Here is a 15,757-nt window from a genome sequence, read left to right on the forward strand (position 1 = left end):
TGCCTTCAACAGAGCTCGTCATTTCTAATTTAACGTAACCTTTTGCTTGTTTGTTTAATTGTTAAGTTACAAAAAAAGCAAATGAAATAATTAAATTAAACTTTGTGCATGAATTAGATTTTTTTTTAAGTAAAGATCCTCAATGAGCAAATCAAGTGTATGTTTTCAGCATTAATCACCATTGTGTTATTGGGATTGTTTGTTTTTATTGTAAGAAGTTTGTTATAAAATGTAAAAACATATATAATTATCAATATGATTTTTTCCATTTTTTTAAATTATTAATAAATTAGGGAATTACCATGGCAACTCTAATGTAATAGTTTGGTTTATTTAACTTCGGCCCACCACCCCTAATCAAGTTTGGTTTTTGGCCCTTCTTAAGAAAAAGTTTGGGCACCCCGAAATGCATCTTTATATAACACCTATATAATATAATATAATATAATATAATATAATATAATATAATATAATATAATATAATATAATATAATATAATATAATATAATATAATATAATATAATATAATATAATATAGGGCGACGCAGTGACGCTGTAGGCAGTGCTGTCGCTTCACAGCAAGAAGGTCGCTGGTTTGAGCCTTGGCTGGGTCAGTTGGCGTTTCTGTGTGGAGTTTGCATGTTCTCCCTGCATTCGCGTGGGTTTCCTCTGGGTGCTCCGGTTTCCCAAACAGTCCAAAGACATGCAGTACAGGTGAATTGGGAAGGCTAAATTGTCAGTAGTGTATGAGTGTGAGTGAGTGTGTATGGATGTTTCCCAGAGATGGGTTGCACCTGGAAGGGCATCCGCTGCATAAAACATGTGCTGAATAAGTTGGCGGTTCATTCCTCTGTGGCGACCCTGGATTAATAAAGGGACTACGCCGAAAAGAAAAAGAATGAATGAATTATATAATATAAGTATTATTACACTTACAGTATATTACACATTCATTTTTGACCTTCAGCAGGGATTCCTTCTATTTGACAAAACCCTTCAGAATCAACAATCTCTTTTTATGCATCTTCAAAGTATCTTTAGATGTCATCTTTTCATATCAGTGTTTTTGTTCATTTTTTTTATATTTTGCCATCTTGCTCCAAACCTGTTTCTTTCTTCTGTTGCACAAAGAAGAAATTCTGAAGAAATTTGAAAAACAATAGTCAATGACTTCCACTGTGTTTTATATTGATGTTAAACTACCAGCATTCTTAAAAATGTTAATTATTATAGGCGTCTGAGTAAGCAGCAATACAGCTTTTATAACACGATATGAATTCTTTTTAAAATGATTAAATGTCACTGTTGTTTGTTTTAGCTTTCATATCTAATCCTGTCATCTCTTGATATTAGGGCTGCATATAAAGCTGCTCCACAGTTTCCATTGTCCTCTGACATTTTTCTCTACAGGCAGCCCAGCCGTTTGTGTTTTTCTGTGTGTGTATTTAACTAGTGGAGTTTTAACAGGTGGATTGAACTAACTTAGGCTTGATGTTTATAAGAGCCTGTAATGTTTGATTGGTGGAATGCAGTGCAGTGTTTGAGCAAGATTAAATGCAGACAGAAAGGCTGAACTCAGCCTCTCAGAATGACACTGCTGAAGGTCAACCCTATAATCAGAGAAGGGTTCACCTCTTTATTTTTGCTTCCTTTGGAGTTCGGAGACTGCCCTTTTAGGTGATAAATACTAGGTTTTACAGTACAAATACTAAGCTTTACCATCCCCCCCCCCTTGATGTTTAGAAAAAACTTTGTTCACTTTAACGTAAATTAAAATAAAGTGGAAGTGGAGTAAAATGACAGCCTTTTTTATTTTGGATGAACTATTCCTTGATATGATTCTGAAAGAACGTTTAATCTTACTGAAACAAAATTACAGGTGACCGAACTATTGTGAAATTTTAACACATTGATTTTTTTTTCAATGGCATGCTAATATTTTGGGTGGGGTAACCATTAATCCAGTCTTCAGTGTCACATGATTCTTCAGAACACATTCTTTAATATGCTGTTTTGGTGCTTATTATAATATAACTTGGTGCTTATATGAACTTTGGTGAATAATAAGTTCATTTAAAAACAACAGTAATTAACATACATGTAATCAATGAAAATCCATCTCTGATTAATTAATTTATTAACAAATTAATATCAACATATATCATTATATTTCAGCTCACCTGTAGGACCTGATGTGTCTGACGGCCTTGTTCTGGAACATTGCGATTCAGCCTGTCCATGTCTACGGAATTATCAATCATTTCTTCACACTCATTAAAGTCCTGTTGGAAAAGGAGATAAATAGCCAGATGTTTTTGAAAGTCCAAAATTAAAAGAGCAGTTCCTTTTTTTAAAGACAGATTAAGATAAATCTCATAAAAATGTAAGGGGACTTTCAAGTCATAATTCATAATACCAACTAACTTCTTGTAGTTACATAATCAGACTATTAGATTAAATATGCAGACCTGACACAGTCACGACACTTTTAACTTGTGTCTTAACAGTAAATAATCAAATCAGGTGTTTCCTTATTGTAGACAAAATACAGTCATGCAGTGATCCAACAAATGCATACTGTGATTAATCAACTGTGGTGAACAGACTGGAGTCTGCATCTTGGTTGAAATACACAGCATGAGTCAGTGTGACTCATCTCGCATACAAACACACACATACTCACACCCAGACTCACATTGAACAGATGCAGCCAATTATCTATGGTACAGACACAGGCATATTAGCATGAATAAACTAGAGTAGACTTCAGGTCACTACACACATCGCTGAGGATCAGTCGTTCTGGAACATCCCTAACCCCTTCCCTCACCTCACCTCTGAATCATTTCATTGTCTTTCAGACAAAACACACAGGGAATCACAGAGAAACACACCCGCAGGACACACTGTGCATCAGGGCTTATAAATGTGTGGGTGTGTGTGTGCATGTGTACATACAGTGATAATGGTCATTGAGAATCAGTACGGGGAACATCAATAAGTAACTTAAATGATGAACAACAAAAGTATTATTTGTTAAATTCTCAGAAAAAAAGTTGTAGGATTACTTTTCTTAAAATCTTTTGGGACAGCGTTTTATTGATTAGGGAGTGGTGTAGCTGTCAGATTAAGATAAAGTGAAAGAATCAATAATTCTGCTGAATAGGAACATCTTGTTTTCATTGTAAACAGCCAAATACTTTAATAATAACATACTTTTATAGTTTTGAAATAACTATTTTAACGTAAGTTCTTTTCAACAGGGATAATTCAACCAAAACTGAAAATTCTATTTTATATTATTTCAATTCACCTTTATTTGTATAGCGCTTTTACAGTGTAGAGTAGTCTGTTTTGGCTAGCTACTTTTAACATTTAGTGGAGGGCAGTAATGCCTCCAAAATGATCATAGAAATCAAATAAAGTTGTAACACTATTTTTTGATTAAGCAATAGTAAGTAACCATTTACAGTCAGAACTAAATTGTTTTAAACTCGCAGCAAAAAAAACTGTAAATAAAGTTAAAATATTTCATTATACATTTTTCTTGGCAATATTTCATCCATAAACACAGTACGCTATTCTCCTCAGATTCATAACAAATAATTCTAAATCAGAAGATAAATGATTCATTTGAACTGGAAACACTTATTCACATTAATAGCCAAACTCGGGATTTCTAATCAAATTTACTAGCAGTCTTCAAAAAGCACAATTGAAAATCAAAACTAAAAAGACAGCTGTAGCTTAAAATGGAAAATTTATAGTAGTTTGTAGTTTAGCTAAACGCAATTAACATTTACAGTCTGGTAGAACAAAAACAACAAAAAAAACCACCATTCATTATCCATACATATGTGCACACACTCTCATTCACACACATACACTACGGACAATTTTAGCCTACCCAATTCACCTGTACCGCATGTCTTTGGACTGTGGGGGAAATCGGAGCACCCGGAGGAAACCCACGCGAACATGGGGAGAACATGCAAACTCCACACAGAAATGCCAACTGACTCAGCCGAGGCTCGAACCAGCGACCTTCTTGCTGTGAGGCGATCGTGCTACCCACTGCGCCACCACATCGCCCAACAAAAAAAATTAGCATTTTGCAGCCAAATGCTGCAAAAAAGTTATTGTCTTGTTTCTAGACCAAATATCTAAAAATTCTTAAACCAAAAAGCATTTTCTAGACAAGTAAAAGAAATATTGTTTTTTTCCATGAATAAAATATCAAAATAACATGACTATTTTTTTCAAAAGCTAAATAATCTGCTACTTATTTCAAAACAAAGACTACATTTTAAAGAAAAACTCACCTAATTTTGACTTCTTATTTATGAAAACAACTACAGATTGCTTGCTTGTCAAGAAAATGCTTTTTTATTAAAGAATTTTTAGATATTTGGACTAGAAACATGTCAAAAACAAAAAGTCTAAGTAACAAAAGCATTTTATTGCAGTGAACAGATTACCTTCTTCTAGTTGTCCAGTGATTCAAGTCTTTCCATGGAGTAACTGAGAAGACATTTTTGAAAGGTGTTTTAAAAGACAATACTGTGAGAAACTAAATCAAGAAAACCTCTTTCCTCTGCTGGCATGTCCAGTCAGAGAAATGACTGGAATGAGACGCTTTGCCTCTTCATACAAGCGAAGACAGGTTAGGTACCGCGCATGCATATTGATTAAGACGATGATGGACGGTTATAGTCTTTAACTCAACAGCTGGTACAAAACCAAACTTCCTCCTTTCCTCCTTCCTCCAGCTAACCCCTCTCTCCCTGTCAGTCCTGATGTCATGTTCGCGAGTGCAGCTGGCAAGTCCAACAGGCCGCCTCTCACAATCACGTCCAGTGTGTGACACACAGAGAAGAAAGAACAGAAAGCCTCTATCACTATACTGAATATGGCCACTTCTTCCACCACACACACAACTGTGCAATACAGAGACACTGAGATTTACATACACACATAAACAAATGTACCTGTACACAGACAAACAGAACTCATACATACAAATATACACTTCATCTGGTGTATTTCATGCCGGTAAGTGGTTTCTTGCCTCTGAAACGTGTCATTAAGTCAGTAGTTATGCCACAGTGTCCTGCCCTCTGCAGAAAATAGACTTAACCACATAGCACAAACCACAAAGCTCCTCTTACAGGGGTTATAATCATAGAGGCTACACACACACACTTATATAGACACATGGAAGTTACGTGGAGAAGTGAGGAAATCACAGCAGGAACATACAGCTAATATAACACAGCTAAATGTAGCCTGGACAGTACAGTAGGTGAATCTGGGAAACGGAAACCAATGACAAGAAGTCTGAAGGCCTGGTGAATTCTTCATGTTAATCTTGTAGGGGGGGGGATGCAAATTCTATTAAAAATGTAAATTTATGTAAATAAATACACATAATAATATATTCAAATCCTTATATTTACTAATCAATATTAAAATGTAACATTAAAATATATAATCAAATAAAATAAAGACTTAATTTATATTTCAGTTACTTTGAGTTATTATAACACTCATTTTCTGGGTACAAATCTGACGAATACTATGCTTGATACACTAATATATTACAACATTCACCATAAGTTCATAATCACTCCTTTCTACAGCTTCTAAAATCAATGAAGTAGTAAAATCAACCCCAGGAATGTGTTTAGAGCTGCAGAAACACCAAATACACAGTTCTGATGAAAACATAAGCAATATGAAGCCCACTCACCATGTTGTTAGCTCAAGTAAGACCTGTTGCGTTGCTGCATGGCCTTGTTTACTGACTGTCTCTTTGCTATGTCCTGTGTTTACTCCTTTGAGCCTTTTGCTGACCGTCTACAGTCCAGCTCTCGCTGTTTGTTTGTCTCTGCTGCTCACTCATGTCTCTTACTGAATGCTCTGAAGTTCTGGAAGACTGAATTACATAGTACTAACACAGCTGGGACGGAGAGAGCGAGGGAGAGAGAGAGAGAGAGAGAGAAAGAGAGAGAGAAGAAGCACTAGCAGAGGAATCCAAATAACAGCGTCCAGGTGTGCAGTCTGTCTTTCCAAACACTCATGAATAATAGTCAAGTTTATGTCTAAATATAGAAAGCTAAATCAGGAGGAACACACATCTACAGCGTCACGCAGAGGTCATTTTATTTGAACCTGACTCACCTAGGTTTACTACTGCTGGATTTACAGCTCAGAAACATGCTAAATAGCAAGAGTAAAAAGTACTGAAAGTTTTCCATGTATTATTTATTTCAGAAAAAAATGAACTTGTTTATTACCTTTGTAACTAAGCAACGAGCACAGAATGAGTGACACCTGCTGGCCTTGTGTTGTGCTGCAGTCGGTTAACTCGTAGTTTTGGGCTTTTTATCTGTCTGTGTTTTTGCGGAATTATCATGATTGACGTTACTTTTTTCTTTGTTAAAAAAACAGGTTTGTAGCAATATTTGTTTACAATACAGAGTATGAATTACATTGTCAATGAAAAAAGATACAAGGGAGAGAAAGAAAGAAAGAAAGAAAGAAAGAAAGAAAGAAAGAAAGAAAGAAAGAAAGAAAGAAAGAAAGAAAGAAAGAAAGAAAGAAAGAAAGAAAGAAAGAAAGAAAAAGAAAAATAATAATAATAAAGAACATGATATAAACCTGAGGGTAAGGCATTTAAAAATCAATTACAGTATATATATTAAAGTCATTACAAAATGAAATAGTTCTGTTTGCTTTCTTATTTTCAGATAATTAAATTAAATGTAAATAATGACTAAATTCTTGCAAAAAAAAACAAGAAAATATGGTTTGGTATTAGTAAATTTGCATTTGTGGAAATGGAATTTACAAAGAAAATAAATGAAATCTATAACAAAACAAGTATTTCTTGTAGTAGAGGCAGATTCATAATAGCCAAAAATTATTTCTTTAAAAGTAACAGAAACATCCTGCTGTATATTATCATATTTATAAATGAGCCAACATTATACAGCATAATTAATAAAAAATAAATTAAAAACAGTTCAAAATGAACATTTTACATCAATATTACAATGAAAATTTTTCAAAAATTCTTTAATAGGACAAAATTAGTTGTATTTGCTCAAAGAAAAAGTAAAAGATTTCATTTTCTGGGGGTGTTCTCTTTAAAGAGAGTAAAAAACTGCGTTTGACATCGATAAAAAATGTTACAAAGTCTATGGGTGTTTTATTACAGCAGAATATCTTATTTTGTGCTCAACGGAAGTAAGAAATTCCTAAAAATTTACAACCACTTGAGTGAGTAAATGGGGAAAAACGTAAGAAGCTGTTCATATGTTTTTATTTTAGAGCAATCTTTAGACAGCAGGAAACATCTGATGGTTGTGCAGATTCTGTCTTTGAAAGCTAAACACTGAAATTATATTAAAACTGCACATCACCGTCCTTGCAACATATGGCCTTATTTCCGACAGATTCAAGCTTACGTACACTTGTGTAGAACGGAAAAGACCTTGATATTCCAGGTGGAGTCTCCATACTCACTTCCTGTTCTTCCCTCCTCCGCAGAAGCAAAACAAAATGGTGTTTTCCACTTGATGTTTAACAGCTGTGAAACTGCTGATGTGAGTCACTTTCAGAGCATTTGTTACATAATTAGATTCATTTGTGGAAGCAAGATGTGGGGAACTTTAATAATGAACAAAGTTGTCATGGAACTCCAAAGCAAACATTTACGCTTTGTCTCTTAGTCAACATACAACTGAGTGATCCATCATAAACTGAGCCAGAGTGATTGGTAACAATCCCAAAAAACATGGGAAAGCCATGAAGCAGAGGAAAACAACTGTCTGGTGGAAGAGGAGAAAGAAAGGCTCTTTTTCCATGGTTGTTTCCAGTGAGTAAGACATATGTCAAAGGAGTCCAAACACATAAAAAAATGAACACAAACAAATCTGAGCAGCAACCAGGCAACCGCAGCTGGAAGAGGAGCGGACTCTTCCGGTGTGGGTTCCAAAGCGGGGTCTCTTCCTGTCGGATGACCCTGTGATCTAACTACTCTCTGGGAATAAACAGTCTCCAGCTGCCCCCTTCTCACCCACAGCTGAGGAAAAAATGTCAATATGCTTTATAATTTAAAGCAGTCCTCTGTTTTGAGCCTTGTTGTGCTGCCAAATATAAGTTATTTATTTGCTTGTTGTCCTCCAAGTATAAAAATTCCAGTGATTTTATGTGGCAAAATAGTTATTCCACCCAGAATATCTTACAAAATAAACATGTAAACCATTAACTTTATATGTCCACATTTGAGGCTCGCATGGTCAGCACATGGCAAGCAACACAAGTTGGAAAGCAAGCTGTTGGATAACTTTCTGCATTTCCATGCTGGACTGCTATCATGGAATAACACGTGATGAATATTTTGTTATTACTCATAAATTCTTTGACGGCGGGAACATGCGGGATTAATCTCTTTAAACATTTTGCACCAGTCTAGTAACTTATTATAGCATCAGAGAAAAGCAACAAGGCGTCAGAAAGATTGACCACAGATCTCACCCCAGAAAACAGGCACAGTGCTTGCGTGGCAGAACTGGCTGAGATCAGAACTCTGTTTATATCAGAGTGTGTTTGTGAGAGAGTGAGAAGAAAGACTGGGTTTGTCTCACTGGCACAGTAGTATGAGGGAAAACTCTTTAGAGGTTCCAAGAGAGAGTACAAAGTTCTTGTTTTGTTTTTTGCTGATGTTTTCACCAGAAACCATTAGACTTAAAATATCTACATTCAACCATTTCCTGTCTTGCCTATTTCTGTCAAATATTTCTCATGTCTTGCACAAGCAGACTAAAATGTCAGAACTGAGTGCGACATCCACATCCTCCATTGCACCTGTGCTCACACCACTCATTAAAGTGAATGGCATTAATAAATTCAAATGTAACTGGATCTGTCTTATGTTAAACAAATGCACTATGTTAAAACATCACAGCTCAAAACAACAGATTTTTCTGTGGAATAACATTGATAACAGTGAATATATAATAATTGGTTTCAGATTAGGGCTGTGGGTTTTGGCCTTAATCAAAATCTTGATTAATTGGGTTTTGGCCTTAATCAAAATCTTGATTAATTGAACATTTCAACTTGATTATGATTAATAAATGATTATTTTATTTATTTATTTATTTTTGCCGTCATAGTTCACTGATAAGTTTTGTACAGTAAATATGCTCACATATTAAAAGTAAAAGATATTTGAATGAAGGGTGCATTACTTGATTTTAAAATAATTGAAGGAAACACACACTATCTACTATCTATGCCGATAGACATCACGATGCTAAGCTGGCATCCTGATCCTCAGCCCCGCCACCATCGCAGCAGCAACCCGCTTGCGAAAAATACACACGGCATCGTTTACTAAAAACGCACATCACGTGACCGCACACAAACACACACACTCTGTCATGCGCTGCAGCGTACACTCAAGTCTGAGCTCCAGCAGTCAGTGGGTGCTTTGAGCACCAAACCACACAGAGCAGTGCACGTCAGACAGTTTATCAAGGATGTACCGCTAGATCGCGTCTCACTATAGTTGTTAAACATGTTATTTAATTAATCTGGTCTCTATCTAATGACTCTAATCTATCAGGTAACGTGTCACAGCGTCAGTACACTGCTTCAATCTTTCGCTTTCACGCTTGTACTTTGTAATTTTAGCAAAAACCTCAGATACTGTAGGTTGGTTCCTGTTGGTTGTGCACCTTTTTTACCAACCAAGTTTGGCGACGCCATTATAACAACAGAGATCCCTCTGTCTATTTATGCCAGAGTCCCACAGAAAAAGTGATTGACAGGTGGTAATTTGTGTGTAGGTTATCTTTATTTACGTATGATTTGGCTATGGGTAAAACAAAGACCATGCAGGTCAGGTAGTTGAAACGGTAGGCTAAAAATAATTAATTTGTCACAAATTAATAAATTATTCATAAATAATTAATTTACCGCCACATATCGCGATGTTTCACATTAGACATCGTACGATGCCAAATTGGTCGGACAAATTGGTTGGACATCGCCAAACCATAATACTAAATACCAATCATTCTATTGCAATATTTAAAGTCATGGTCACCATTGGTGTGCACCTGATGACGTATGGCTAACAGCTAAATATGAGTTCTGTATGCTTAGAGTACAGACATATTTACTTAATTCCACAAATGAAAGTGTAACTGATCTGAGAAATCTGAAAATATCAGAATCTGTGTGGTTTTTGTTACTGTTTTTGTCTTATCTGTGCTAAATACGTAGAGAAAATAGGGTCTCTTAGCATTACATCACTAGAACCACACAGTGTAAATGAGGCCAAACTAGCCATGTCCATCTTGCATATGTAAATAAGTTCAAATTGATTGAGCTGTTTCTTTAAAAGTTCAATGCTGATGCTGTTGCTTCAGCTTCAGTCCCATGTAAGGGTGAGAAAATTGGATATTCATTTGCAGTCCTATATGAGCATTCATCATGTGTTTATATTTCCTCAAAGCAAGGAAGACGTGAACTCGTATGCGGACTGAATGAACAAATTCTTGGGTCACTACAGGACAAAAACATAGTCTGAATTTCATAGTCTGAAACACCTGACCTCAGCTGTTAGCTAATATCTGTGGGTCGTTTTGAACTGAAGTGTTGATTTCCACATAACACTCTGCAACACCTGGAACTGGATCTGGTTAAGACTCGCAGAGCCAGACTTTAGATTTTTTTTGCCATAGATCGGTCAGTGAAAGGCCTGTGGGTGTGGCGTCTAAATCTGGCGAGACCCAGACTGACTGAAGGTGTGAGCATTAGGAGAAAAGCTTGAGCAATCATGCCATGGTCACTGAATACTGTTAGCCTCCTTTTCACCATGTCTGTACTGGTGTTCAATTCCTTCTTTTTGTTTCTCCTTTATGTTCTTTCTATCCACTCCCTCTTTCTTTTTCAATTTCCAACATGCTTGATGTTAACATTTATATACTGCGGAAATAAAACTTTATATAGTCAAGTTCCAAAAACAATAATTACGCTTATTTTACCAAAATAAAATATGATCATGTCTTGATTTTTAATTATTTAATTAGGACAGTAAAGTTTGACTTTGCTGAGACAAAAGTCTTGTCACTTAAAAGAAATAATGTACAATATAGAATATAAAGTCATGGTGCAGTGGAAAAAGAATTAATATTGTGAATGACTCCCATGAGCTTGGAGGACTGCATTCATACATCTCTGCCATGACTCAAATAACTTATTGATAAAGTCATCTGGAATGGCAAAGAAAGCGTTCTGGCACGACTCCCTGAGTTCATCAAGATTCTTTGGATTCATCTTCAATGCCTCCTCCTTCATCTTACCAGACGTGCTCAATATGTCTTGTGACTGGGCTGGCCAATACTGGAGCACCTTGACCTTCTTTGATTCAGGAACTTTAATGTGGAGGCTGAAGTATGAGAAGGACTATCCTGCTGAAGAATTTGCCCTCTCCTGTGGTTTCCTTCACCAAACTTGACTGATTTCTTTGAGAATCTTGGGTCCATGTGCAGTATCTGGGATGATTGTGATGCAGTTCAACAGATGATTCATCTGAAAAATTCACCTTCTCTCACTTTTTCAAATGATCAACTAGAAGTCAAGTTATTATTTGTTGCTCTTACAACTGGGATTGACGACAAGTCTTTTGTCAGGTATTGTATGTATACTTCCAGCAAGTTTGCATAAACACATGTTTATTAGCTATCAAACTCAACAGCTCTCTAATGTTACACATATTTTGTTTAAAGTTCTTTTTTTAAGTCTCTTTTTAGGTCTTTTTATTCCAGCAAAGCTGAGGATTAAACAAGGGAAAAGCTGGTGCACAGTTTCACAGTCTGGCCTAATCTCTTGCACTTGCAACTGCTCAGACAGCTCTGCTATGCTTCAGCTGTAAACACAGTTGTCCTGATTTTTTATACAGAAAAACAAGTCAATATGTCAAAGGGCCACTGGTGCTATTCACACAAATTGATGTAAACATACACTAGAGGATTCTGTCTTTTCTGTCTCTCTCAGGCATGACTTTCAAGTTAAAAGTTGATTCACTTCTTAAAATTTTTAAAAATGTTGATGCATTTTTAATTTGTAAAAAAAAATAATAATAATAATTTGTGAATCGTCCCTGATAAGTATTAATGCTGAACACAGTACTGGTGTTTCTCAATGAATCAGCAGACTTATTGTTTTAAGAATTCTCTCGGTCAGGGGCTGCATCTGAACACCAGAAAACAAATGTATGACTCCAAGATGTCTTTTAAAGAGCACTTCATCTGGAAAGCATCGGCTGTGCACAAAGATCTGACAAACATCTTTAAAGAGTATGTTTCTAAATCAAAAACATAATGCTTTTCTAAATGTCTATTTAACATCTCACAGGAAATGTCACATAAGGGGATTTTGCACCAGAGGAACTACAAGCGAAAGTTCCCACTTTTTTACACCACAGGAATGTTTTAATTCTAGGAAAGCCAGTTGAGGAAACTACATTAGCTTGTAATTCACACAGTATTTTTTTGGGTGTTATGTAACACACATTTAGAAAGTTAACATGTTTTTTTTTAATAATGAAGGGACGAGCCCTATAATCTGAGGACGAGATTATCGTCCTATAATATAGGATGAGTCCTATAATCTGAAAATACAATTCCTTATGTACTCCCTGACAGCCTGTCAGGAACTTTAGCCAGCCAATCGAATTCATGGATCAGATCTACAAGTATATCATAAGTATTAATGTTCATTCTATTACTGTCGCAGGTGTCCTAGAACGCAGGTGTCACACAGAAGAGCCATTGAATGTGCTTCCACATCTCAGCACCAGGTTTATTGCACAGCCATTTGACTGACAGGTGAAGAGTTCTTCTCCAAAGCACCTGTTAGTGAAAGTTAATAAAAGTTGCAGTGGTGGTACAAAAATGTGTCAGCAGAGACCTCCCGTACTCACAGGCCTCTCACACACTGGTGTGCAGTGCTGTCTCCACTGGGACAATGGTCTCATTGTCCATTCTTTAGGTCAGGGCTATTATTCCCATGCCTGTCCATTGCAGCCCTTTTTCACTCACACTCATATTTAATATAGAAAGACAAGAGTTCTCCATTTAGTCACACCACAAGCAAAACAAAATTCATTTGAATATGAGGTCATTCATCATAATGTCAGGAGATATTAAACACAACTTCCCCGTTATGTGGTAAAGTTGTGTTATGAAATCATTTACTAAATTTACATTTTCTATAGAAATCTCGCTTTATCATTAAGTTTGTCTTCAGTTATTAATAAACTGTATTTCTAAGATTGCAAAACTTTTACAGAGTTATCAAACGCTTAACACACACAAACAAATGTGTTATGCACGTATGTTTGTTTTTATAAAATTTGAGTAATTTTACAATTTAAATGTAAGTTATTTTAAAATTATGTCTTTTTTTGACGTCTTTATATTTTTTCAGATTTTAAGAATCCTCCTCTGTTTCTTTTGTGTTTTTTTTTACCTCTATAGATACATTTCTGCCTTACAGATCAGTACCAACAGTTTTACCACTTCCCTGGGAGTGTATATCTCTAAATGCATCCAGAAAACATCATATACACAAACTCAGCTGTCAGTCAAAATCTTACCTATGATTGTAGCAGTGAGAGTCCCATGTGTAATCCTGAGAGCTGGAGAGCTGGTTCTAACTCATGCTCACTTCTAGACACTTTAAACTCTGCTGAGCACCAGACCAGGATGGACAAATCATTCAGAACTAAGGATGAGAAAAATATCTTTCCTCACTCTCTCTGTCAAGCTCTGTTCCTCCACCTACATGTTCTCTCTCTCTCTCCACCCCTTTGCCTTCTCTTTTTCCAGCCCTCATAGCCTCTCACATACTTCTCCCTCCCTTCTTTTTTCATTCTACTGCCACAAGGCAGTCTTTTATTCTCCCAGCTGAAGAGCTGCTCACTTGTTCAGCCTCTGGAACGAGACACCCACCCTGAGCCCAGATCAGGAGACAGGACGAGAGAGAGACACAGATAGCAGGAGCACAATAGGGGCAACTTATCGCAGCATTCTGATGTAGAGATTTCAGAACAGTGTCTCATAAAATTAGATCTGTAATATCAGCATATTGGTATATGGATGCAGCTAATGGAGGCTCTTATTTGGTCCTCGTCCTCAAGTCCATTCAATTCTCTGTGTACAGAAATCTAATTCATGACATAGTTGAACTCCGGCCAAGCCAGATAAGCAAAATGTGAAATTAAATTCAATTACAATAAGCCAATAAGGCTGCCCTCTAAATACCCTAAATTGTCCTCTGCAAAATGTCTTATGACAACAAATGGAAGGGGAAACAAAATGGATGTAATTAAAGATAAAAATAGACGCTGGACTCTTAAAAATGCCATTGATGGACCCATGGAGCACCTTTAACACCCATAGACGCTTTCCATTACACAAAGGTTCTTTATAGGGAAAGAGGTCATTTATTTAAATATTCAGATTAAGAAAATGTGGTTCTTTAGGAAAGCAAAAATTGTCCAATATGGCATCGGTACAAAAATCCACTTCTGTAACCGTGTCTTTTTTTAGATTGTGAAGGGGATTTACAATGAGATTGGAAGTCATTTTTAAATCAGAAACTGATGTTGTAATACATTACACAAAATACACACACACATACGCAACTGTGGCTCCCTCAAACCCAACCCCCAAGACACTCCACCAACGCATGTCTGGAGAGGACGTTGTGTGGGATGGAGAAGTGTAAGGGAAACTTTAGAGAAGGTAACAAAAATGACTTAAAACTAAAAAAGTTGGGAAAATACTGATGAGATATGATTGGATAAGTAATGAAACCGCTTATAAGTTCTCCATTTTACCTAGCATTGTGAAAATGAACCATGGGTAGGGCCAGACAGAACCTGCGGACATTTTTTGCTATTTCTGCTGAGAATTTTATTAAAAAATCTGTGGATTTATACAGAACTATTTGGGGAGTATCATAACTAAAAACATAATTTATGAAATAAACATTAACACCTTTATTTAATATTTACAATGCAAATACAATTAGATCCACTTATTTGGTAAACAAAGCAAGTCTCTCATATAATATATCTACTAAAAGACAGAAAATATTACTATACGAACTGTATTATAAATAAATCAAATGAACACTTTCATATTAGTAATTAATATTATTGAAATTAATTAAAAAATTGAATAAATATAAATTTACCAACATTTACACAAGTAAATAAATGGACTCAATAATGGGCTAAAAATCTGCAGATTTCTGTTTACTAAAAATAAAAAGTCGGCATTAAACCATGTTAACCACAAATTAACCATGTGTGTACTATAATACCCATAGTATAAAATTAACCTATTTGTAGGAAAACTGTGCTTAACAGTTATGCAAATGGTAAACAATTACAATCTACTATATTAAAACTATGTTTATTTAATAGTAGATGAGGAAAGGGTTGGATTATAGGCTACTCGTTTTGGGTTTTTAGAGATTTACCTATTATATGATATGTTCAAACTCAAAACACTCAAATTTCAAACATTAAATCATATGTCCTGAGCTACCAACCAAATTAATGAAACCGTCTGGGATTCTGTTCCTCACACGAGACCATAGACTGTAGCACGAGACTCAAAGAAGTGGCCAGAGAACAGAAGATGAAATAGAAGAAATTGTGACCTCTGGT

At 35.8% G+C, this 15,757-nt stretch overlaps 1 protein-coding gene across 1 annotated transcript in view; it reads right to left on the reverse strand.

Annotated features, from left to right (window-relative positions):
- Window positions 1-6,005, reverse strand: part of phldb1a (pleckstrin homology-like domain, family B, member 1a) — a 68,382-nt gene extending 62,377 nt beyond the window's left edge. The window contains 2 exon segments of the mRNA XM_056457920.1: window positions 2,181-2,282; window positions 5,750-6,005. Of these exon segments, the coding sequence (XP_056313895.1) occupies window positions 2,181-2,282; window positions 5,750-5,752 (105 nt within the window). The 5' untranslated portion in view covers window positions 5,753-6,005.
- Window positions 6,006-15,757: the final 9,752 nt, after the last annotated feature.

The sequence above is a fragment of the Danio aesculapii genome, chromosome 5 (genome assembly GCF_903798145.1).
Source record: "Danio aesculapii chromosome 5, fDanAes4.1, whole genome shotgun sequence".
NCBI classification, from domain to species: Eukaryota; Metazoa; Chordata; class Actinopteri; order Cypriniformes; family Danionidae; genus Danio; species Danio aesculapii.